A 27,051-nucleotide genomic window follows, 5' to 3' on the forward strand; every position below is an offset into this window, starting at 1 on the left:
AGTACTTATTTTACAGACTTCTTGCTTATCTGTGTTCTGCTAAAGTTAATTATGTAAGAGAAACAAACCAGCTGCTCTGTATTGGATGACCTGAATCAGTCCAGTTTGCCCTCTCGGGGTCATAAGTAAGATTGCCTAGTGAAATGATCAATACTTATTTGTTCAGGTTAAAGGCTGCTACGAAAAAGGCAATACATGAAATGATAAGCTATAAATCAAATGAAGCAGAGCAGAGGGATAAAAAAACCTTGAACATGAAAGACTTGATTGGTTCATTTGAAAGACTACAGGTAGTCCTCCACTTACGACCACAATTGAGCCCAAAATTTATGTTGGTCATTTGTTGTGAACTTGCCCCATTTCATGACTTTTCTTGCCATTGTGGTGAAGTGAATCATTGCAATTGTTAAGTTAGTAACACTGTTATTAAGTGAATCTGGCTTCCCATTGACTTTGCTTGTCAGAAGGTCACAAGAGCTGATCACATGACCCCAGGATCCTGCAACCGTCATAAATATGAACCAGTTGCCAAGCATCTGAATTCCGATCATGTCACCATGGGGATATTGCAACGGCCGTGTGAAAAACAGTCATAAGTCACTTTTTTCAGTGCCGTTATAAGTTTGAACGGTCACTAAATGAACTATTGTAAGTTGAGGACTACCTGAGTGAATTCTGTCCTTACTACTTCATTGCAATGTGTCTCCCAGAATCACAACCCTGAGAGACAGGGTTTTCTAACTTCTCAATCCTGCCATCTTGGCTCCTTGGGTTCATGGATACATCCTGGTTCCTGAGGAAAGCAAAGCCCTCCTCTCCCTTTGGCTCAATATAGGTTTCTCTTTCCTTCCACCAAGAACATTTATTTCTTGCTCTTTGAAACATTTCCTAAACTGCCCATCGGATGCAAGATATAGTAGCTCTGTGGGTCGATCTTCAAGTGTACTTGAATGCTAAATTGAAATTCTCTAATAGAATAGATGCTGGATATTGTTGTATCCCTCCAACATTTTTCAAGTATTCTGTGATACAAAACCATCTGGAGGCAGTGTAGTTTTAAAGCAATCAATAATTGCTTGATAAAGAGGGCTTCTTTAGATCACCTACCCTCTTCACTTAAATTGTACTGCTAATAATAGGTTAGCTTACTCCCACATACATGTTTTGCTTAAGATACAGCTGTTTTACAATATATCTTTATTCTATTTTCATATTTTGTTAATACAAATTTGGGGGAATTTTAGACTTCCTATATATAATTTATTTTTAAACTCCCTCAACATTTGCCTCATTCCTCAATCTCATGGGAATTATAGAGATCCTAATGAATATTTTAGGTTTTGCTCTTTGGAAGTCCTTTGTTAATTCAATTGTTATATTTGACATTACATGCCTCTATTAAGGATTCCATTAATACCAAGGGGAGGAAAAATGAAGATTTAAAAAAAAAACATCCAGCAATCTTTTCTCCAGAATACATTTGCCCTTAAAATAATGTTTTAAGATATAAAGTAGAAATACACATATGCTTTATTGACAAACACCACCAAAATAGTCAAGTCTGAAAGATGAAAAATTTTACAATCCTGAAACAAATACAACGTCTTACAACAACAACAGTATTGGAGAACTTCAGAAGTCCAGCCATGACAGAGCCTTTTCAAATGTACTCTGAGAAGGGTAGATTTGCCCAACATCCATCACTCAATTCTTTCTTGACAAGTCAAAAAGACCAGAGGCAATGACTAGAAAAGAGCAGCAGACACAAACCAAGGGGGAGAAGCTAGAAAATGATAATAGCAGGAAAGTTGCCATAGGAAGTTCTGTTGCTTCAGCTGAGTACCAAAGAGAGACAGGGTTAGGTTTTTTCCCCCCTTGCCAGCGACATATAGAACCCATGATGATTACCAGCAATTTTAAGTTTAAAAGTACAGGCAGTCTTTGACTTACAGCACTTCATTTAGTGACAATGGCACTGAAAAAAAGGGACGGATGACCTCTTTTCACACTTAAGACCATTACAGCATCCCCATGTTCATATGATCGAAATTCAGATGCTTTGCAACTGGGTCCATATTTATGACGACTGCAATGTCTCAGAGTCATGTGAACAGCTTTTTCCTCCAGAAAATTATTTGGTTTTTAAAATAAATTTTAAAAGAGCTAATGTGTGACGCACACATCCTCATTAGAGGTAGTCCTCGACTTACCACCCCAGTTGAGCCCAAAATTTATTTTGCTAAGGGAAACATTTGTTAAGTGAGTTTTGCCCCATTTTACGACCTTTCTTGCCATGGTTGTTTAAGTGAATCACTGAAGTTGTTAAGTTAGTAGCATAGTTGTTAATTGAATCTGGCTTCCCCATAGACTTTACTTGTCAGAAGGTTGAAAAGATATTACGTATGTATGTATGTATGTATGTGTGTGTGTATGTATGTATGTATGTATGTATGTATGTATGTATGTATGATGTGTGTATTTTTTATGTTGTCCATTTCACTCATACAGCGATTTTGGGCAGCTGTATGCAAAAGTATGATTGTTTCATTTAAAAAATCTTGAATACATATAAGGCGCCATCTGCCTACGAAAGACCACAAAGGTCTTTTAAGTACCACAGAAACACTACCATGAATAAATGGGTTGTGTGTTCCTCGTTTTGTTTGGGTTAAACCTCAGTGTTCTCAAAATTCTCTGCTAACAGAAATGGGAATCTTAAGACAAGGCTTGATAAATCAAGTCCCTCCTTTAGAACATAAGTTTCAATTACTAGTGTGTGTGTGTGTGTCACTTTCTTCCTGTCTTTATACTGTAGTATCGCAGTAGCTGAGCAGATGATAAGTAGGTAGGAACTCTCACTCAATTCAGGCCATTTTCCAATTTAAAAAAAAGAGTTAGGGGGGATATCTAAATAAGAGTTTGGTGCTGTGATATCTCACTCAGTCTTGAGGTACTCAACAGCACCCCTAAATTACCTTCTTAAGGTTATTTTCTTAAATATTCCATTTTCTCCAAGAGTAATTTTAATGAAGGCTCTTTTGGAACCTGTAGCTGATGTGAGCTGCTGAGAAAGGCATGCTTTGACCTTCCTTATTTGTGAGATGATCCCAAGTCTAGCTACATGGATAGTCATGAGAACAGAGCATGAACTAGATCAGTAGTAGCTCCATCTCTGCTGAAGGCAATGGAAGGGTATGGCTGAGAGAAGATATTTCTCCACCCAATGAGAAAGGTGATATTAAGGCTTAATTTTAAAGAGTTGCCAAGGAGACAAATGTTCTGCTCTAAACTGTCCTTGGGAAGGGATCTGTAGCCAGGAAAGTAGAGATGTATTTTATTATGTATTTATTGGAGTTATTTCCCCATTGGGCACCAATGAAGCAAAGCTGTAGACTTTCATAAATGTGGAGGTTACCATGCAGTTGTGAATTTAAAAAAACAACCCAGAAACAATTTCAGGCAAATGACAGCCGGATTGTGCTGCAGTTTATAGGCAAAATATATTTCTTTTCCAGGCAGGAACTTTGTTAAGAACTTCGTTTTGTCTGTATTTATAAGTGAACACATTTAAGCAACATTTTATGACTATATGGAAATTAGAACATACAGTAATTATCTTTTGTGGGTTTTTTCCCCTTCTGTCTCAAATTCAGTTTTTGGTTCAAAAAGAAAAAAATAGACATATAAAGGAAACATTCCTGCAACAATGAGGATGGCAAGAAATTCTGCATCTAAAAATAAAGGTGCTTATAGAACAATTCTAGGTTTCAAGCCCAAACTGTAGCATACCTGCCCCCTTAGTGCCAATAGGAGACAGTTTTTCTCCCTAATAACAGTTAAACCCTCTCTACCCGCAGAATAGTGTAGAATAATATACAGGAAGTTTACAACTTACAATAGCCACAATAGTCTAGTGCAGTAATGGCTAAGCTTTTTGTCATCGCGTGCCAAAAGTGTGTGCGAGTTTGCACAACAGCACGCACACGTGCCTGCACCCATAATGCAATGCATGTGTGACCCCTCCCACTTCCACCTCTGCGCATGTGTGCAGGACCCCCCCGTGCTCTCCCAACTCCCTGTGCATTCATGCGGGATCCCCCATGCTACCCGCCCCTCTGCACATGGGACCCTCCCATGCTCCCCCTGCTCCCTGCACATGCACACACGTCTCCTGCATGCACTCCGCTCCCCACACATACGCGACAGATACCCAAAAATCAGCTGGCTGGCGGGAGGTGCGCGCATATGCGCAGTAGAACTGAACTGGGGCGTCAGTTCAAATGCCTGCAGACATGGCTCTGTGTGCCACTTCCAGCATGTGTGCAATAGGTTTGCCATCACGGGTCTAGTGGCTATTCGAAGTTACTACAGCTATGAAAAAGTGACTTATGTCCGTTTTTCACACCTACAACCATTGTAGCATCCTTATGGTCACATGATCAAAATTTGAATGCTTGTCAACTGACAGTCACAGTATTCCAGGGTCATGTAATCACCATTTGTAACCTTCCCAGCCGGCTTCCAACAAGCAAAGTCAATGAGGAATCCAGATTTGCTTAACAACTGGATGTTCCAAGATGCTTTTTCAAAAGGGAAGTTAGAACTGAAGAAGCTTCTTGGATAAGAAGCGAAACATCTTCAAGGAAAAACAAGGGAAGTCTAGATGCCCATTGAAAAAACATCTCAGGACAGTCATGACCTGGATGACTGAGAATCTCCATAGACATTTAATAACCAGATGATTCACTTAACAAATGAAATGATTCACTTAACAACTGTGGCAAAAAGATTGTAAAAACTGCGCACAAGCCATTCAACAATTGTCTTGCTTAGCAATGGAAATATTGGGCTGAACTGTGGTCATAAGTCAAGGACTATCTGGAAATGGAAAAAGCTTTTTAAGATCACTAAAATAATGTTTCCTCACTCTTTACTTTTTCAGATCCCTGGAGACAGTAATCTGTTGGGAATCTGGAGTGTTGCATGCTTAACACCTCAGAAGGGTGCAAGCATAAAAAAGGATGAAAATAATATTAGAATATTATTCTCTCCTCCTAAGTATTTCAAATATAAAATGCTGAGGGAAAGAAGCAGTCTACAACACCTATTTCCTCATTCTTCAGTATAGATAGCTGCCGTATTCTCTATGAACTAAAGGAATAAAAAGCAGAGCTACTGCAATTTATCCAAAACCATCTACAGCTGATACAATCCACTATTTAAATTCTAGTGAACAATACTTGATTTACAGTAATAATATCCTAAATTCCATTTAGTGTTCATTTGAGCAGTCAGGATAAAGTCATTTCTTATTATCTTCCCACTGTGTAAAAAATAGCTTGAAGGTAGGAAGTCAGCAAGCATTTTCACCAAAAAGTAATTATCAGGAGTGACATTTTTACTGCTGGCATGCCATAAGGCGAGACAAGCATTCGGAAGGACAACTTGCTGAAGCAAAATGACAGGCCCTCTCGTGGCATTCCAGCAAGCCCCAGACGGTATTTTCCTGGCGGTTGGGTTTGATGGACCACTTCTCATTAAGTCCAGGGTCTGGGCTTCAGGTTCATGCCAAACTAGTCAAATCCAAAAATAATGTATAAATTAATACCAGGGGCTGGGAAAGGACCAAATGCAGAGGGCAAGCAGCTGTTCAGAACTGTACCAGAAACTGTACCTGGCTATTGCTTCCAAGATTAAAATAAATAAATGAATAAAAATAAATAAAGTGACAACCAGGATTGGGCAGTTATAGTCATCTTCGGTTTGATTGATTCATGGATGCCCCTGTCTCAGAAACACAGGTTGACCCATATCTGTCAGCCCTGCAAGATAGACCAAACTAAGAAACCAAAGTCATGCAGGCCAATACTATTAATATAATAAGGTAATGGTAACAGAATATGTTTCCCTCCTCCCTCCCCTTAACTTTGGGAGAATTGGGGTGTGTGTGTCTTGTATGAGATGCTTTAAAAGTGGAGGTGGTGCAATGGTTGGAATGCAGTTACTTTTGCTGACTGCCGGCTGCCTGCAATTTGGCAGTTCGAATCTCACCAGGCTCAAGGTTGACTCAGCCTTCCACCCTTCCAAGGTGGGTAAAATGAGGATCCAGATTGTTGGGGGCAAGAGGCTGACTCTGTAAACTGCTTAGAGAGGGCTGTAAAGCACTGTAAAGCAGTATATAAGTTTAAGTGCTATTGCTATTGCTCAGGTTACAGTTCTACTCCTGATTCAGATTCGTTTTATCTGACCAGGCACTGGCTTTCACTTCTATTCCTTAATGTCATTTCTTCTGCCCATTATAATCTCTTAAAGGTAGGGGGAGAAATTTAACCGGCATAGCATAGCTTTGCTGACGTTTTCCTATTTCTTTCGAGGAATGGCCTGTCAAGAAGCCTTGCCATGGAACCCCACTGTGTTTGCAAAAATGCGGGTGGCATATCCTAAGTTGCATATGCACTTCAGAATCCAGGCTTATTACTGTCATATAAAATATGGGAGAGTGCAGCCCTAAACTTATCCAATGTGGATGTGTGTGGGAAGGAAAAGGCAGCAGTGGCAGGCAAGAAAGAGAGTACCTGCTGTTGTTTCGGAAAGTCAAATGAGACACGGTATGGGAGGGTGAGGGAAGATGGGGGGAAAATGTGGTGTTGTACATCCATTTATGTGTGCGGGGGGAGAAGAGATGATCTATGCAGAAGAATCCAAGACTGTACCATCATGTTATGATTTTAAGAATTATTTAATGCAAAACAACTGTTCTTTTCTCAAGTAGAACCGAGAGCTATTATAGCTATTAGGATCTGTTCCATTCATAGGTGTTTGACTATTTTCTGAAACTTTCTGTATCCAAATATTCTTGATGTAGTCCTTCTCCAGAATAAGTAAGAAGAAGATTATGACTCCTTTAGGGGAGGAGACTATGAGTAGTTAAGTGTGGTTTCTCCTATCCAATTCAATCTTCAGACATACGATCACCCAGTAACACGGATAGCTTCCTCTGGACATAGATTTCTCTACTTTCTTTTTAAGGGCATTAATACCAACCAAGGTATTTCTGAAGACTTCAGACTTCTATTCTGCTAAAATCCCATTACTAACTTCTTTATAACTATTGATTTATCTAGTCTAGCATAAAGTAATGCCAAAATCTCTCTTATCTATCCATCAGAGAAGTGATTTTATAACGAAAGGCATTCTCATAAACCTCTTGGTCACCTCAAAACCAAATAAGTGCAGAACATGGCATGGGAATTTTTTCCCTTGAGAATTTCCACCGAATTCTCTTCTTTTCTCAAAGAAAAACATAAAGCAGATTCACTTTACTTAAATGGAGTGAGAACTGTTAAACTGCACAGTGTAGAGTCCAGCATACTTTAAAAAAAATGCTTCCAAATTCTTAAGCAGAATTCTTTATCCCAGGGGTCCCCAACCCCCACCCGGTCCGCAGCCCATTGGCAAAATGCACCCCATTTGGAAGCGGGGCTATGGAAGTGGTGAGCGAGTGCATGTGCATGCATGCACAAAGCTGCATTTGTAAAAGTGGCATGCGCACGCACAAAACCATTCCCTCTAACCCTTCCACTGCTGCTACCCCCTCTGCCAATCCACCAAGCCAGAAAGTTTGAAGACCGCTGCTTTATTCAGTCCTGCAATTTGGGATTATTTAACTGGAGATGTTGGGGACTGAAGTTGGAATCTGCTGCATTCAAAACAAACGCTCAGCCAGCACAGATGCTGTTCCTCTCACTTCTGGCTTTGTACCCATTGTAGCTGAATTTACAACACTTTACTGCAAGACAGTGGCCTTAACTGTCTTTTATAACATTCAATGTCATAAACTTGCCTTCCAGCTTCTGAAAAAAAACACAGCGTTAGGTCCACAGTCCTCCCAATAGCCTAACACAGGGGTCTCCAACCTTGGCAACTATAAGCCTGGAGGACTTCAACTCCCAGAATTCCCCAGCCAGCGAAGCTGGCTGGGGAATTCTGGGAGTTGAAGTCCTCCAGGCTTATAGTTGCCAAGGTTGGAGACCCCTGGCCTAACAGATATCTTAAGACACATTATTTTACACATCCTTAAAGACACACTTCTACCCTTGCTTCCCTGAAATGGTAAAATCTGTGATTAAAAAAAAAAATATCTGTTGAGAGAGGGTACTTATATGTAGGACAGTCAGTAAAAAGTAATTTATCATTTTCCTGCATCGGTAGGCACACTACCAGCCAACTCTCTTTCCACATTCATCATGCAATCACCCTATTATTTGCATATTAATCAGGCAGTGGACCATGAATGAACAGCATCCCAGCCAACTGCTGCACTGTCTCAGGAGGAAGGCTCAGTAATTATCATAGATCAGTGTTATGATGTGGTAATTGATTATAACATCTTTCAGTTGTCCCTGGGGAGTCCCAGTGGTAGCCTAGCTCAGGGCCCACATTTCTACATGAATATTCTCTCTCTCTCTCTCTCTCTCCTCTCCCTCTCTCTCTTCCCCCTCCCTGCTAAGAATTAGAAAGAAAATTGTCTTCTTTTGCTTTCCCCATGTCTCTCCATGGGCCCCCTCCCCAACACTGGTAATTAGTGCACATTTTAAACTTTATTTTAAATAAATAAAGGTTGAGAGGGTGACAGAAAATTAATTCTCTCAGAACAGATTATCAAAACATAATGAGAAATTCTCTATGGAAGATCTGCAAATTGCGCTGAAACAAATGGGAGGCAAGCCGGCTTACATCAGATAACTGTCGGGTAAATCATTGTTAAAACTGCTATTTATTATTTACATAGCACCTAAAGCTTCCAAGCTTCGTACACAGATTTTTTTTTAATAGAAAAAGCAGGCCCATGCTGAAAATTCTATAATCTAATTACAGGTATGAAAGGAAGGGGTGGAGGATGGGGGAAGGCAAAACAATAGAACATAGAACAAGAACAATACAGGTAGGCATTTTTAGTCTAGACTCCTGGTTCCTATAATAGCTATATGTCCTATGAGACTGCATTTAACCCAAAAGTACCCAACTCTGAATTTAAGAAAAAGCCCACCTGCACCTCCCTCCCAAAAGAAAAGAAAAATTATGCAGAATTCCTCACTTCTTTACCTTACTGTATTCTTATTAACTTTAATACAACCTTCTCATTTTAATGTGGGGGGAAACCTATTTTTAAATAAAGTAGACAATAGACCTTCAACATGTAACAATTTTTCCAATAGCTTTATCAGCTATCCTTTCTATTGCAATATAAATTATTAAATTATAACATACATGATTATAATGTGAATTGTTGTATTATTTATGAAGGTGATGGATTTATGAACCTGATAGCTTTATGAATTGATGGAAAATGCTCTTTCAGGGCATCTCATTGTGGATCATCATAACATGTCATACCAGGAAGCTCCACCATTTATCACTATATTGGGAAAAGAACCCTTTCGTTGGGTTTTGATATAATGACAGAAAGGCAACAAGGCTTGTATAACGCAGCGCTTGTTTTGACAATAAAGCATTTAAATTTTCAGACAATCACTATTCCTAAGGGAACTGATTAGAGATACCATACCTAATGTACAAATTAAAAAAAATCATTAGATGGTAGCAAACAGCTGGAGTTCTCTGTATCTTTGCTGCCATCTAATGGTCATCCAAATTTCTGCAGGACAGATGTGATAGTCTTGTAAAGAGAAAAAACTTTTTCATCCATGAATTTGGGTGAATTGCTGTTTGTTTTCCTGGAAGTCAAAAACCCAGAAATATATAATTCATTCTTTTTTTAGTGTTGTGCAGACATATTGATTGGGAATTATGAGATAAATCTCTCATCCAGCACTTTTCAAAGTCATCAGGATGAGCAAAGCTAGTTCTAACTGCTGCTAATTTTTTAATCCCTCATTCATTTACCTGATGCTTTTGTAGAGACAAATTGACACAATAGCGTACCTCATAATTTATATGAATGGACTGTATTAACAGGTCTTGGCAACAGATAATAGGTCAGGATGTTCTCATCTACAATCTCAATGAAATCAGTGATGATCTGCTACTGGAAATTGGTATCTGATAATTCTCCATCTCTCTACATTTGCTTACCGAATATTCCTTTCCTCTCTCTCATAAAATGAAACACTGCAAGCTCTCAGAATAGTAATTGCAAAGTTTTTGTAGAAAAGGCAGTTTTCACTGCTTTATTTAGGTACCCACTGACAGACTAATTCTTGTCCCTTCAGCAAAAGGGCAAATGCAACATCTGCCAGTTGATTGGCACTATTTTTAGGACCCAAGTTCCAAATAGGAAGATGTGGGGGAAGAAGGGGGAGGGGAAGAGAATCAGATATGGAAAAAAAAGCAATCTACAACAAATTACATTGGGAAGAACAATGGTAGAGGGTGAAGAGAAAAGGAATGACAACTTTGCTTCCTGGTTGTTAAGACGACCTTATTTTTTCTTTTTCTTGTCTTTTTTAATATGATCTTTTTTCTGAAGGTAGATGTTATTACAGGGGAATAAGCAGGGTAGGGTACAAATATAAATATATATCTCAGCTGTACCTCATCAGAACTCTGAAAAAAGCCCAACGTCCCTGCACTAGGAGGGAGGACAATAGGTGAATATTTTTCCCTTAACTTGCTAGTCACAGGAACAGCATGTACTAAAATGCCACCAGTGACAAGAATCTGGCATATAGGAAGTGCGGTAGTCTAGACCAATGTTTCTCAATTTCAGCACATCTGGGGAATTCTGATAAATGAAGGCTTCACAAAGTTGCTGAGCTGGAGAAATCTTAGTTTAGAGTGATAATTTCAGTGAGATCTCTTCTGTAAGGGTAGATTATTTTCAATAAAATAAATGGTTAAGTTGTTAGCATGTATTTTCTTTCCAGGGTGCTCTACCTGATCCTCCCCTGAGGAGAGGGGGGGGGGGGGGGGGGGGGGGGGGGGGGGGAGAGCTGCAAAAAAGAGGGGGGGGAGGGGGGGGGGGGGGGGCCCCCCCCCCCCCCCCCCCCTCCAAATACAGGTTCTCCTTGACTTACAACAGTTCATTTAGTGACTGCTCAAAGTTACAATGGCACTGGAAAAAGTGACTTATGACTGTTTTTCACAGTTACCACCTTTATAGCATCTGTAGGATCATGTGATCAAAATTCAGATGCCTGGCAAGTGGCATGTATTTATGATGGTTGCAGTATCCCAAGGTCATCTGATCCCCTTTTGCAAACTTTCTGACAAGTAAAGTCAATGGGGAAGCCAGATTCACTTAACAACCGGGTTACTAACATATCAACTGAAGTGATTCACTTAACAACTGTGGTCATAAAATCAGATAAGATTCACTTGACAAATGTCTCACTTAACAACAGAAATTTTGGGCTCTATTGTGGTCATAAGTCGAGGACTATCTGTATTGCTCTGGAAATAGATCCCCCCCACCCTGCATGGCCAGATAAAAGGTTTACTCAGTCTTTCTTCCTATACAATGAGTCCCTAAAAGGGAACATTCAAATATGTTGAAATTTCTGATTCAAAAGGAAATCCTGTATGATTCTGCTACATATAACAGGGGCTGAAGAAAGTTGTAGCGTTCTAGATTTTATGCTGCTCCTTTGCATCTTATTCCCTTCAAGTCATAGAGCTGTAGCAAGAAAGGTTTAGTATGTCCACTTGCTCTAGATGCAACAACCTGTAACCTTTTTACACGGAGGCACATTTGAAGGCGTTGAAATTGATAGTTGTATGGTTATTTAGGGAAATTGAGTGAAACAGTATTGTGAATTCTTGCATGCTTCCAAATTCAGGCAGAGGAAATAGGAAATTGCCTTGAAGGCAACTGTCAGATGAGAGGGGCTTGAGCTTGGCCTGAGAAATTAGTTTGAGTAAACATCTCAGACAGACTCTTCTCTATTGCACATGAAGAGGAAGGGAGGCGCAGGGAAGCATATTCAGACTTGTAAGATTCTGCTACTATAGATGTTACAATGAAAATAGTCCTCATTTATATGGCATCGTTTTTTTTAGTCTGCTCTATTTTGTTGGATCAACAGCTCTACAGCTTCTCCTTTGAAAGGGTGCAGCTCTGATTGTCCCTCTTCGCTGTAATAATACATTAAGTAGTTCTGAAGAGCTTAATGCTGAAATGCTTCTGGTCCCCCCCCCACACACACTAGTCACCCACATGGCTCACTCTGTTCACTTCCACATTTAATTTCAACAGCCACCAACTTTGATGGATTACTCTGATGGAGCTCTATACCGCTCAGCCTCTAAATCCTTTATTTTCCACGACATAGACATAAAATTGCTTTGTGGTGAGGGACACTCAAAGCAAATTTGTAAGAAAACCGAATTCCTGACCCTGGGTCACATTAATGCTCTGAAACAGTAGGGTTTAAATATATCATCCTTTATTATTTATACACCCATATGTGATGTTTATGTATTGAAGGGACTTGATTATTACTAGTCAACTGAGAGCGTAAGGGCATTTTGACACCGTTTCCACTTCCCAATGGCTCACAATGTAGCTCATCTCCCTTTCTGCTTTTCTCAAATCAGTGCTGACCAATAGAATTGCATCAAAAATATCAGTTCATCTACTTTAGACACTGGAGTTATTTCTAGCCAAAGCCACTGAAAAGATGGTCTTTGTTTTAGCTATACTAAAGATCACCGTGTAGCTTTTCTACTTACAATCCTCATGTGAAATTGGGCTAAGAGATCAAAATCACCAAAGGAAATTTGAACCTTGCTGTCTCAGCAAAAATCTACTACATCATGCATTTGTGTTTTATCTAATGTTTACATATGCTTGGAAAACTGTTATGTACATTGGAGGAAGCATAGAACATGTGAACTAGTGGTAGTTTGGAACTGCTGTCTTAGGTTAGGCAAGAATTATGGACCACAGGAAAAGAATGCGAAAGCCTTTAGGTGGTTATGAGAGCAAATTAGAGGCACAAAACAAAAGGTACATCTAACTCAGGGGTCTCCAACCTTGGCAATTTTAAGATTTGTGGACTTCAACTCCCAGAATTCCTCAGCCAACTGGCTGAGGAATTCTGGGAGTTGAAGTCCACAAATCTTAAAATTGCCAAGGTTGGAGACCCCTGATCTACCTGGATGTCATGTTTCAAGCTCTAAAAGGCTTAGAACCAACATACTATAAGGCAGGGGTGAGCAATTAATTTTCCCCATTGCCCCCACACCACCATGGGCTGGACAGGGACTACTCATGGGCCAGATGTGGCCTGTGGGCCATAAAATGCCCAGGCCTGCTCTAAGGGCAGCTTGTTTCTGGGCCAAGCTACAACACTGCAATGTTTTGCATCAGAGGTCATTCTCTGGGTCATATTTTAGATGTTAGATTCATTTCAAAGACTTTCAAGCATGTTGTTTGTTTACTCAGAATTCCACAACAATCTCAGTGGAACACTTCTCCAACACTTAGGTCTACTATTCTCAAGAGTTTAAAACAGAGTATCCAATCCGTGTCCCCACCCAAGGTCTGTCTGTAGTTATGAGAGCCCTTCAGAAATTTGTGCCAACTTATACTTTTAATGTAACAAGAAGGACAATGATGAAACACACAAGTACTAAACTCACTAATTTTAGTTGCATTAATTGTAATGTCAATTTAATTTAATGTAGTTTTTGTTCTGGTCCTTCCCAGTTTCTGTAGTTATAATCCCAGCATGCCATTAGAAGGCCCCAAAAGAGTGAATGGCCCTACCTTAAATCATGCATTTGCTAGGACCAATCATACTTCAATCTTCATGCATAAGACAGCAGTTTCATATGCAAAAGGTTTTTATATTCTGTGTCTTATACAAGTCTCGTGGGAAAGAATTTAACAGTTTTTGGTCTACAAAACAATCAATGGAGAAGCAAAGGCCTCCACCAGGCAGTATGGGAAAGGGAAGAAGATAGGCCTCCTGGGCCCAGAGTTAACAGAATAACTGTTGGATGAACTACCAATTCCCCAAATAAATGTTTTTGTTGGAGCAAGAACTTTTTCTTTACAACATTTGTGGCTTAAATGCATCATATGAAGTGAGCACAAGCTTGCAGCCAGTAATTTAGCCAGTTACTTAAAATCAAATATGTGGTTTCTTGACTTTAGGTCTTGGCCATTTGCCTCCTCTCTCTTTCTGACCTAATCATATCATTTGCCTTCTTCTTTCCATTCGCCTTCCTCCACGGATCTCCACTATTTGCTCTCCCAAATTCCTCTCAATCTCTCTCCTTTCCAGCTGTCCGCTTCCTTAGTCGGGCATTTCTTTTCCCTTTAGGCCTTTGCCAGAAACAGAGCAATCCAGCCGGTGGCAGACAATGACCTTGCCAGCTGACTCCCTTCCCTGTGATATCAGAGGAGTTCAATTAATCACCAGAAGAGGCCATGTCCAATTGTGCAATACAAAGGACCTCACAGGTGATTTTAATTTTAAAATCTCTTTAATTAGATTCTCCAAACCCTTCCCTTCACAATTACACAATTCTAAGTACCACAAAGCCTGAAATGATAAATGATACCCAGGAAGAAATATAAGCATTTGCAAGTCTCATGAGATGCCCCGAACTGTGTCCACGGATGAAGAGTTCCGATTTGAAACCGATTTCTTGACAATGGGTTCGCACCCAAGCCCCATCAGAAAGAGCAGAGAGGAGACAGGCTACTTCCAGCTTTTGAAGCCCATAGGCATAATAAAATCGCTCTCTCTCTCTCTCTCCCTCCCCCTCCATGAAACCAAATCAGGTATTCCCCCCATCCCACAGAGTGAGAAATAATTTTGAAGTAAAAATAAGAGGTATTTGAGGTTGCCATTGACTTTGTGGGCCAGGGCCAGACCACATGTCCCTTGCTATCAGACGTAGCTGGTGATTTCAATTTTCAGGCATGCATTGGTCTACTCTACCATCAGCCTGCTTTCTACTACCCTTGCTAAAACATGAGAGGGAACTATTACATTAAAGATTACTTTTGATGGCTGAGTTCATCTGCCGGGCTAGTCTAGACTAGGTACAATGTGGTTGTGCAGTGTGTGGTTCAGCATACAGTGGGAATCCAATGACTGTCTTATATGTCGTTGAAGCAGGCCATAGTGCTAAGCCACAGGATGTTATTTGTTTGGGCAGAGCATGTTATGCGAGCCTAGCGGTTTCATTAACTCAAATTTAGAAGAAGTTTAGCTTACTAAAAAAAAAAAAAAAAAAACTCAAGATCAAGCCAAAACATTTCAGCTTTTAAAAACTGACTCATATGGGCTACTTATTTTTGGTACTTCTGGTTTTATTGCAGTAACTGATATTGGTGTTTGTTATGATTCGTATCACATATAACAAACAGAAAGACCTGAGTTCTGACTCTATGACTTGTTAAATAAACAGTCTTAAAACACGTTCTACAAAATCTCATTACAGTATTCAGTTGAGTTAATGAATGACAGCCCAGGAAACCCTGTTCTCACAGTGGCCATGCAGGTGCCTTTGAGTGCTTCTAATCAAAAGATGGAGGTGTCAACTCTGAAGTGAACCTGGCTGAGGCCATCTTGGAGGCTTCAGGGTTGCCACACAACAGAGGGAAGGGGGAAAATAGCTAGATAGGGTTTCGTTGCCAAAACAATAAAGTTTTCCTGTGGGAACCAAGGGCATTCTCACAGGTAGCTGGCCAGAGGAGGAGTGAAGTAATCAAGCGACTGGCCAGCACCTGGATTGGACAGCGTGACCAGTGACTTGGGGGAAAGAGGAAACATTTACTTTTTAATTAGGTGAAAACCATGGGAACTTTCAGAGTCAGTTTTCACCAGTTGTACCAATATGATGTAACCAATAAATTGTTCTTTGAGGAACTTGCCTGCCTCAGAATTCTGCTTTCTATGGGTGCATTACTTGGAATGCTGACAGGAGATATACCCTTCTCTCATCTTTCGGAACACTGTGGAAGAGAAAGGCAGCTTTGGCTGCATTCATCAAAGGAGTAATAGCAATTGCCAAGAGACTGCTGCTTCCCTCCCTATCAAAACGAACACTTGTTTCCAATCAACAGTTGTCTTGAGCCTGCAGAGAAGCAGATTTTGCACTCATCTCTGAGTCTGGAGACGGCTGCTCTTTTTTGCCTCCCAGTAGAACTTCTTGGCAAGGAGTCTCTGGCGGTTGGATGCTGCAGAGAAATTTCCTCAATTGCAACTCTATCCCAGCAAGGCCACCAGTAAAGCACAGCTGATCATAAGAAGTTAAAGCCACTTTTCTACTAAATGTCTCATTCTGACCTTTACAAACTGGTTTCTTGCTTTTCCCTTCCCCTCTGAACCACTGACCTTCAGCATTTTGTTTTTTTACTACGAAAACTTCAATTTCTTTCTGTTTTTTTTTTTTTGTTTTTTTTGGTGGTTCATGCAGGTTAGTGGGATTTTTTTTGAAAAGAGGTACTAAAACTCAGAATTCAGGGCTTCCAACACTGCCCCATGCTCCTATTTATTTTCCACAGCAAAATGAAAGGTAGCGGAATCCAGATTAGATAGGAATATATGAATAAAATTGCACCCTACAATTGATATCCTTTTCTGGTTGCTATATACTATTTTGGAAAATTTTTAATTGAAGAGGAACTCATCAATGTCTTAAATAAATGCTGTTGAGCACACATCTATAAAACATTCGCTTTTGTTGCAATGACTCTTCCAGTTAATTTTGTTGGAAACCTTATATGCTCAGTTAATGAATTGATGATAAATCCAGAAAAGTTGAATTCCAATAATTTGGGGCTAATGAAGGAAAGATATACAATACAAAAGTTGTTGAAGCATAAGAAATCAGAAGGGAATTAATATGTAAACTCCAGGGAAAACTAAAAATGAGGATGAAATTTTAAAAAATCACATTTTTTTCTCTCTGGCTACACAACTACTTATTTATTTGGCGCACCAAATACCTCATAAACACCCTTAGGAATCTTACAGTGTTATTCTAGAGAACTGTCTATAGAATGTTACTTTATAAAAATGTTTTGCGAAGTTTTAGATATTGTGGCAAGTCACACTGTGGTTGTTCTCCCTCCACCTATATTGCTCTTTTCTATGATTTAGACATTGAAAAACAAACTGCACAACAAGAAAAAGGCAAAGAGTTAAACCTGACAATTTAAATAAACACAAATAATTCCAGGAAAAGGAAAGCAGCTTTTTAACATATCAGAAATAAATAGAAGTTTACCCGCCCCCGTCACAGGTACACACCTGTTCCATTAGAAAGAGAAACATATAGCACAATAAGGCAACAGATTTCATAATGAAGCAGCTGATTACCTGAGCTTGCACATCCCTGCTGAAGGGAGTCTTGCAGTGATGACATAGAGTGAAGGACTGGAGAAAGAAAAGGAGGATGATAAGAAAGAGATATGAGAGAAGATTCCATTTGAAAGCAAAGCAAGTACCAGAAAATTGCTGATCAAAGCAAAGCAGCATAGTAAAACCACCTGGTCTCCACTTTTTTTAAAAAATATCAGGAGCTCCAGATTAGCCAGACTGCAAGTTCTCATACCCTCTGATTATTGGCCAAAATAGCTGCGGCTGATGGGATTGCGGTAACTATGGAAATTTAATTTAATAGTTAAACCGAACATTACATTTGGATCTATCCAGATTTCCTATTTTATTAGTCTGGTTCAGATGATAAGCTCCTATGCTACGCTTGCTCTTTACAATGAAGCAAAGAGGCAGGATGGAGTCTACACACAGCTCTCTGATTTTTCCAAGGTTTGGATATATCCATGACAGTTGTGGACAAACTATGGCTAAGGAGCTCTAGGTAGCCCCAACTCCCTTGTTTGCTTGTTTGCTTGTTTTTGCCTTAGTTGTCTAGTTTCTCACACTCGCACTTTGTAAACTCCCATGTCTCTGGATGCTACGTAATAGCATAGAATATAGCTTTCTTGGTTTCATGTACAAATGTAAGGATTTTAGGCAACCAGATACTTTACAGTAATTATTACCTCAAGACCTTTTTGAGAGAGCATGCATGCACACGCACGCACACACAAATACAGATCCCCCAATTTTGGCAAAAGAGGGAGAATGTGGCGTTGGATGAGGATCATCTGCAAAATAATCTCTAGGCCTTATCTATTTATTCTTTATGATGTTACTGGGAATGTGACAGTAGATTTCTGACTTAATCAGAACAGATCCAAATTAAAATCACATCAATTTTGAGCGCCTGACAAAAGTCTTCTTATACAGATATACAAGGGTCTGTCTGGGGAGGAAGGAGAATCAAGCTACTTTCCTGTTAGTTCTTAATTAAAGAACTTTCTTCATTAAAAGCAAGGCCTCCCCCAGCCTAATTCATTACTTGTTATTATTTAACAACCACTAAAGGTTCACTTTGCAGGTTGAAAAAAAGGGAAAAGATTTGTGTGTATGTGTGTTGCAACCTGAGTTCCCAGCAAGCTTTAAGAGTCCCAAGAAGTCCCAGCATTGAGAAGCACGATAAAGAAAAATGCAATTTTAAGAGTTTTCCAAATGTAAGCTACTTTCATCGGTCCCAAAATTTTTCAGAACTTCCCCGAGAAGACTACTTTGTATTTTAAAGTATTTTAAGGGGAAAAATCTCCTGCCTTAATGTAGTTTCTTAGAGGCACATCAACCTTTGTCTGTTTTGGGATATGGTCAGGGGTGGGATTCAAATTTTTTAATGACCGGTTCTGTGGGCGTGGCTTAGTTGGTGGGCATGGCTTGGTGGTCATGTGACTGGCTGGGTGTGGCCAAGTCAATATCACTCACATCGAGGCACGCATCTCCTCGCCTGGCCTCTCATGACTGTGGGGATGCTGAAACAGTTGTAAGTGTGAAAAATGGTCATAAGTCACTTTTTTCAGTGCCATTGTAACTTTGAATGGTCACTCTACATAAGCGAAGTACCAGCAAAGGAACAAAAAAAAAAAACTCCAGAGAAGTTCCTGAAATAGGAAGTCCAGTCCTGTCAAGAACGTAATAAAGGTCAACAGAGAGGCAGTTTCTATAAGGAACACCAGAATGTTTCCTTCCTGCCTTCCTTACAGGATTAGGCCAGTAATTCTTTTCTAACAATTGGTTCTCCGAACTGCTTAGAATGTTAACAACCAGTTCTAGAGAATAGGTGCGAACCTGTAGAATCCCACCCCTGGATATGGTGAATTCAAATAAAGATCAACTGGGATAATCACAGCCCTTTCCAATGCCCGATGTAACTGATATCCATAATTCCCAGGGTGTGTTACCTTAGTGGGCTGTGATTCATGAGTTATTGGCGAGATGGGCAGCACATAAATTAAATAAATAAGTAACAGATAAATAATTGATAAAATGCTTATGTCATCACAAGCTTATGGGGTTCACAAAACATTAAGCTGTTTTTACCACATTTATGCATTCCACACACCCTTGAACTCATCCCGCCAAAAAAAAAGAAAAAAAAGGAATTGCCATCTCTGTGCAAGGAGTTGAGAAGTCTTGGACTTAAAGTACAGGCTGGGGACAAACTGATCCTCTAAATCAAGTTTAAGATGGGTGGACTCCCACAATTCCTCAGTCAGTCCACATATCTTAAAATAGTTGAAGTTGAGAAACAGTACTCTAAATGAAAGGTTTAAAAAAATCAAGGAGAACACGGTGTGATCTGAAGCCCAGTACAGTTTGTTCCTTTACCTTGGCCTTGGGTTTGCCCTTGAGATGGCAAGACTCCCTGTCCGAGTTCGCCATTTAGCCACAGCTGCATACGAATGAATGGCTCACGCCCCTTCTGTGTCAACTTGCTCCATGGCTTTGGCCGAGACAGCATGTCGCTGACGCTGCCCTGGGAAAGACCCAGCACCTGACAGGAAACAACCACAGAAAGCTTCATTACAATGGGAAAATCAGTTGTTTGATTACACTGGTCTTTACCCAATTTCATGATACTAGTAGTTCTTATGCTCTGATTCTTTAGCACAGGCATTAAACAGCAACAAGAAAAAGATCTAAAAGGATTTGCTCAGGCCTGGAATTCTAGATCCACTGAATTGGCAACCATGTGGCTTCTCAGTCCTGGAGCCAAAACTTCATAGCTTCTTTCCTCAATAAATTCATGCTTAGTTCTCCTCGCTCAAGTTTTTTCCCCCCAATTAACTTCCCAAAAAGTATTTGAATATTTCCTACTGTTGAATGATCTGAAGAAAGATGTGGAGTCTAGTGCAAATCATTGCAGCTCATTTCTGCCAACTTCTGTTTTAGCATATTATAGGGTAGCGGATATGGTTGTTGATGTTTCTTTATTGGTGTATTTTTTTTTAAACTAAAACTTTTTAGCTTTGAGTTTCTCTGAGCCCTTTTTTTTACTGGAAAGAGGAGAAGCAAACATAAGGCTGGAAATGGGATGATACATTCCATGACTCCAAACTATCTCCATGATATGCTTACTCATGTGATTTTACTTCATTCATTCCATATATAAGAATACCAAAGAAAGAAAGCATTTCGAAAAGGACAGGGGGAATGCCTACAAGTTAACTTTGGTAGGATGCAAACAGGAAGACAATGAAAGAAGCCTCGCATTAAACAATCATTGCCAGTTAAATAACACCAATATACCAGGCTGAGTTTCTTGCTGTATCTCTCACTGCATTTTAAAAGCAGTGGACACATCTATGCACCCCAATGTCATCTATGCCAGATGACATAATTCAGGGCTACCTATGTTTGCACTAATATTCTATTTCTGAAATCACTCAAGGTGGCAACAACATATCATGCAGGAATAGAGTCTTTTCATCTTTTGTAAAATGCAATCATCTAAGAATTGGCTGCTTTTCTTTCCCTTTTTAAAAAACAACAACAACAACAACAACCCATATTCTAGAATGTGCAGTAAAATATTGAAAATGTGTGACAGTGTTTGGCAACAGTTATTCCAGTAATTTGAATGTAAAGATAAAATAAAACCAGTCTGAGAAAGAGACATGGGGTCCTTATAGAAGAGCTTCTGATTTATTGCATGAACATCTCAGTCATTATCCAGTCACTTCCTATGGGAGTTGCAACAAATAGCAAAGCCAAGTGATTGGCATCGTTCCTCTAATCCAATGTTCCTCAATGTCAGAAATTTTAACCTGTGTAGGCTTCAACTCCCAGAATTCCTCCAGCCAGGCAGGCTAAGGAATTCTGGGAGTTTAAGTCCAAACACCTTAAAGTTCATGAGGTTGAGAAACACTGTTCTATTCTGTGATAATCCCAAAATCCCATGCTAGCCTGCTCATCAGAGTGGCCATATGCTTAAGTGGTAGGACGCCCCCATCTTTCAAAGCTCTGCAGAAGGTATCTCAGCAGGTTTTGCTTCTTGTGCAAAAATGCAAGATGTGTAACAAATTCCTTCCATCCTAACAAATGTCCCCTGAAAGGGACATTCAAGATGTGATAGCCCCATCCATTTCTGTATTTGTCTGTTCTGATTCTGCAGGCATGTAAGCATATGGAATTGTGGGTACTGTTGTGGTGGGAAGAAAGATGCTAATCACTTAGTCTTGAATCTGGATACCTCAAACATCGTATCTGCTTTTTGTTTGCTTCTTTAAAAAAAAAAACTCCAAGCTTCTCCAGTCTTGAAGGGTGATGACCAAATCGGGTGGCGAACAAAAAAATCCACCTGATTTTTGAATTTCTTTTTCGGTGCCATTTTTTTTTAACTGCACGCATGCGCAGTCGGTCGTGCTTCCGCACATGACCAATCGGATTGCGACTGGAGTCTGGGAATGGATTATGGTCGTGACCCTAAGCTCCACTGTACGACCATTTTTCATACTTACATGTAACGTAAACAACATTCAGGAGCTTGGTAATTGATTCATATTTATGACGGTTGCAGTGTCCTGGGGTCATGTGATCCCCTTTTGCAACCTTCTAACAAGCAAAGTCAAGGGGGCAGCCAGGTTCACTTGACAACCATTTTACTAAGTTGACAACTACAGTGATTCACTTAACAACTGTGGTACAAAATATCATACAGTGGGGCAAAACTCAAGTTAATGTCTCATTTAGCAACATAAATTTTGGGCTCAACTGTGGTTGTAAGTCATGGACTACCTGTATAAATTAAGCATTTCCCTTTTTATGTCAATCTTAACCCACTGCTGTCAGATGTTGATGACTGATACAGAAACCGCCGTAATATTCCACTTGAGAGCCTTACCTTTTCCCCAAATATCCTTTGGCAGATGCCGTTTTTTGCTAGCTTCTCTTTGACCTGACGGGTTAGATCTATCGTATCCACTTCTTGGTACATGTAAATCTCGTACTGCTCAGGGGTCAATGGAGGAACGGAAGGCTTAGATGGCTTTGATAAAGGAACAATGGGGGAAGAAGGAAGGGGGCTGTTCTGGGGCGTCTCACTGCGACTTGCCCCTGTCACACTCAGTTCAGAGCTCTGAGAATAGGGAGATTCTGCGTTGGGCCACTCTTTCCAATATTCCGAGGAGGAGGGCCCTTGGAGTTGCTGGTTACGGTCCGAACGAGCTTGGTTGCTGGCCTTCTCTTTCCCACTGGTGCTTTCCTCCATTTTGGGATCTTCTGGAGGAGCTGTGTTCCTTCTGTCAGGTTGCACAGTATTCCACCAATGGTCCTTCCATACCCCACTGCGCCCCAGTTCATTTTTAACATGCCTCAGTACACCTTGTGCTGAGTCAGGCATCCCGTGAAGGTCTAGAAGGGAGGCCTCTTGGGCTTCCTTCTTGAGACCGGGGACAGTCTGTAGGGAAGACACAGTGGAATCCACAGAGGACGAGTGCTTCTTCAAGGACAGAGCCAGGGGAGAGTAACTAGAAACCGAAGAAACTGCAGGCGTGGGGATCAGTTTTGAGGACAAGATGGACATTTCGGCTTGGGACAGAGGGGTGGCTTTTAAGGCAGGTTCAAGGGCAGCCTGCTGGGCTTCCATCTCTCGCCGAGCCTGTTGCAAAATGGAGCGAATGGCATCATCGGAACTGCTGCTGGTTGACGTGGAAGGTGGCTGAGCCGGCTCAGCTGCAAGAATAAGAAAACAATGGCTGATGAGATACAGTAGATCACCTCATTCATTTCTCCAAATGTCAGTTATAAGCTCTTCTTTCCCTCACCACTCATGCTTCAATAGAGATCTATGGCAGATGTATTCTTTACTAATGAAGGTTACTGGTTCAGAATTATTATTATTATTATTATTTTAAAACCACATTTACGAGACGGCCTTATAAAGATCCTGAAAAATAACAAGGGTGAAAACTCCTCCATAGCAAAATCTTTATTAGAATCCTGAAATTTACAAGGAAAAGAACATTTTCTTACATTTTTATGCCTCAATAAACGTCAAATATTATGAAATGTAAATATTTATTGCCCAATAAAATGAAAAAAATAATCCTCATAAAAACAAAAAGCACTACAATACTAAAACAAAGTGAAACAGAAAACAAACACACTCCAATCTATCAAAAAACCACTGCCTCCTTAATAGAATGGGATATAATTAATCAACTGCTGATGATCACATTTTACTTGCAATTGTGCCAATTAATATAAAATAGAAAAACAACATTTCTTGATTCTGAAACAGCTTGTTACTAAGTCAGTAAGCAGGTGTACACTAGGATACTTATTGTGATGTCATCCACATCACAAGCTATAAGATCAGGAGAATATTCATGAGTCAGATGTAGGCCACAAAGAAAAAGAAAAAACGCTCAATAAGCTGACATTTCCAGCACATCCAATCAGTAAATAAATGCTTTCAGTACCCTAGGACGCACCGGCCGCCGCGGCGGGCCCGGCGCCCACTTTTGGAAAAGAGGCCGCTCGGGAACCCCCAGCCCACCTGCCCCATAAACGCCTCCAACCAACCAGCCCGCGCAAAGTTAGGACACATCTTTCTTTTTAATGCACATTTCTAATCTGGACCAGTCTGTTTTACCCCATCTCTTCTGCTCACTGGATCTGTGTCTTGGCTACATTTATTTTATTATTATCTGCACACTGTGATGCACACTATCCTACTTCATTTCCCTGTACATTTAGGACTATTTTAGCCACCCTTGCCAGTATTTTCTATACGGTATAATACAGAGGTGGTATTCAGCAGGTTCTGGAGAACCAGTAGCGGAAATTGTGAGTAGTTCAGAGAACCGGCAAATACCACCTCTGACTGGAGATTTTACAGTATCCTTTCCCTGCCATGCCCACCAATCCACACCCACAGAATCGGTAGTAAAAATTTTTGAATCCCACCACTGGTATAATAGTATGTTTTCAGTTTAAATGTCCGTATATTCTTACTTATTGTAGCTTCTACCCTGCCCTCCGCCCAAATCTTGGGGAAATGTGCAAATTTCCCAATAAAGACTGCCCCCCACCCACACTTCAAAAAGAAAATGTTTTGAGAAGAATGTCACACTTTACAAGTATCCACCAAATTTGCCTGTTACAGATGTTTTTGTATTAATACATTTCATCCTTAAATTCATCCTGTTTGGGGTATGACACACAACATTTTCTTGAGATAAAGGAGGACTCAACACTCTTTAAGCTGTAAACCTTTAGCAATGGAATTTACTGAAGTAAACCACGTCCCAAGATCATTTGCTTTCTCATAAGCACTTACTACTGTTTCCACGTTAACCTGTACTTCAAAGACCAGCACAGCGAAGTTCTCCTACCTGTTTTCTGTACCTGCAGCTCCCTTTTTGCTTGCTCCAGAATGGATTTGATAGCTTCATCAGAGCCAACTTCTGTAGCTCGGATTCTTGTGGTAATGTTACCTGAAGAGAGGAGAAATGATCAATTGTTGAGCAACCTTTTGAGAATTGATTTTCTAAGCCACAAACTGGTAGCTTGACTCAGTGAATTACTCTATAAAATCTACAAGATGAACCAATGAATAAAATCAACAGCTGTGGCTGTATTTTACCTGCCTTCTACTAGTTTTGCAGCTATTTAGAATTTCAAACACCCTCTCTTTTAGCTTGCCCCTACTTCTGTCCTCAGTCACATCTCACAAATGGGTCACTTTCCTTCACAATCACAATTATTTCAAAAAGAATACAAAAGACAAGTGAATTGCTTGTCTGGATACTGGACCAACAAAGAGAACATACATCTAACTGATACACTGCTTTCATATATTGAGCCTAAAATCTAAGTGCCTATGGAGATTCTCAGTCATCCGGGTCACAGTTGTCCCAAAGGTGCTTTTTCAAAAGACAACTGGATTTCTTTGTTTTTCCTTGAAGACATTTTGCTTCTCATCCAAGAAGCTTCTTCAGATCCTGAAGAAGCTTCTTGGATGAGAAGTGAAACATCTTCAAGAAAAAACTAAGTCCAGTTGCCTATTGAAAAAGCAACTTTGGGACTAAAATCTAAGTATAGATTTGGTACCATGAAGATTTGCATTAACAAAGTATCAGGATTTGTAAATCATGATTCAGAAGTTGGTGTCATGCATGAATTACTGAGCTGGCTTATTCTAGTCTGATTTTATCTCCTCTAAGCAGCAGAAGTTTTTTCTGGATCCCCATGCACAGAGAATCTGCCCCACTTGCTTCTTTTCCAGGGATTTTCTGGGCATAGGAGCCAGGACCTGATACTCCAAGTCAGGAGTGTCAAACTCGCATCATCACGGTGACGTATTGCAACTTTCCTCTCCTTTGCTAAAACTGGGTGTGGCCAGCATGTGATGCATCTGGCCCACAGGCCACGAGTTTGATAGCCCTGCTCTAAGTACTCCACTAATGTGTTTTGCCTCATCAAACTCACTGCAAATTTAAGATAACATGGCAACGTTTGTGAGCAGCAAACTCTTACAACAAGAATATCAAACAATATTTTATATAGCCTGCTGTTGAAAGTCGAATGGACCAGTTCCATCCAAAGCACAAACAGTTCCTGAACACAATGTGCAAGACGTTTTTCCTTTCTCATTTTTTTTTAAAGAAAATCTACCAAACATTAAAAAAGCAAAATATATCCAAATATAACGAAGTTTTGTAGACAGGAATTTAAAAAAATACAGACATAAGGAGTGCATATTGGAGCGGGCAGTGCATTTGAATTATTTTGGTCGTTTTCCAAATTGGCGATATGCCTAAGCAGCATTCAAATCTTCCTTTAAACAAGATATAGCTCAATGCTTGCTTTTAAAAGATGTAGAGTTCAATGGGAGCAGACCAAATACACTTTAATGGGGGGCAGGGGTGGGCTGCCTATAATCTTATATTATCAAGCGCTTCCCATTTTCCAAAGGCTGCAGGTAGAAAAATCCAACTGGCTCCTTTCCCCACCCACTCAATTAATAGCAGCATCATTCATCAGAATTTTCAGCTTTGCGCACATCACTGAAACTATATCATAACCACACTATAAAAAAGATGCTGAGACTCTAGAAAAAGTACAGAGAAGAGCAACCAGGATGATTAGGGGACTGGAGGCTAAAATATATAAAGAATGGTTACAGGAACTGGGCATGGCTAGTCTAGTGAAGAGAAGGATCAGGGGAGACATGATAGCAGTCTTCCAATAATTGAGGGGCTGCCACAGGGAGGAAAGGGTCAAGCTCTTTTCTAAAGCACCTGAAGGCCAGACAAGGAGTAATGGATGGGAACTGAACAAGGAGAGATTCAACCTGGAAATAAGGAGAAACTTTCTGACAGTGAGATCAACTAATGGAACAGCTTGCCCTTGGATGTTGCGGCAGCGCCATCACTTGAGACTTTCAAGAAGAGATTGGACTCTCATCTGTCAGAAATGGGGTAGGGTCTCCCGCTTGGGTGGGGGGTTGGACTAGATGACCTATAAGGTCCCTTCCAACTCTGATTATCTGTTATCTGTTTAAATGGATGGAAATATTAGAATAACGAGATCTATCTGGCTTGTGCTGTCCTAGCATTCACCTGTGAATTCAGGACTTTTACATACAGTACGTGGGCTATTTAGGACGACTGGTGTGTAACAAGAGTCAAAGATGCAGGTGGGTGAAGATTAAAATTCCCAATTCTACTATCAAAGATCCTAAGGCTATACTTGA

General features: G+C 40.2%; 1 protein-coding gene across 6 annotated transcripts in view; it reads right to left on the minus strand.

The window, feature by feature from the left end:
* The window catches only part of CUX1 (cut like homeobox 1), a 347,690-nt gene that overhangs the window by 84,189 nt on the left and 236,450 nt on the right, over window positions 1-27,051 (minus strand). For 4 of the 6 annotated variants that reach the window (XM_087957650.1, XM_087957634.1, XM_087957638.1 and 1 more), the window contains 4 exons: window positions 24,689-24,790; window positions 22,195-23,024; window positions 19,680-19,845; window positions 17,301-17,357 (listed from right to left, as the gene is read on the minus strand). The exons of 1 other annotated variant lie outside the window; for it this stretch is intronic. In XM_087957650.1, coding sequence (XP_087813776.1) covers window positions 17,301-17,357; window positions 19,680-19,845; window positions 22,195-23,024; window positions 24,689-24,790 — 1,155 coding nt within the window. The remainder of the gene's footprint in view (window positions 1-17,300; window positions 17,358-19,679; window positions 19,846-22,194; window positions 23,025-24,688; window positions 24,791-27,051) is intronic. One more of the 6 variants, XM_087957641.1, reaches the window with a different exon arrangement.

This window comes from Notechis scutatus, chromosome 1 (assembly GCF_049901735.1).
Source record: "Notechis scutatus isolate UNSWTSFEM ecotype Mainland chromosome 1, rNotScu1.2, whole genome shotgun sequence".
NCBI lineage: Eukaryota > Metazoa > Chordata > Lepidosauria > Squamata > Elapidae > Notechis > Notechis scutatus.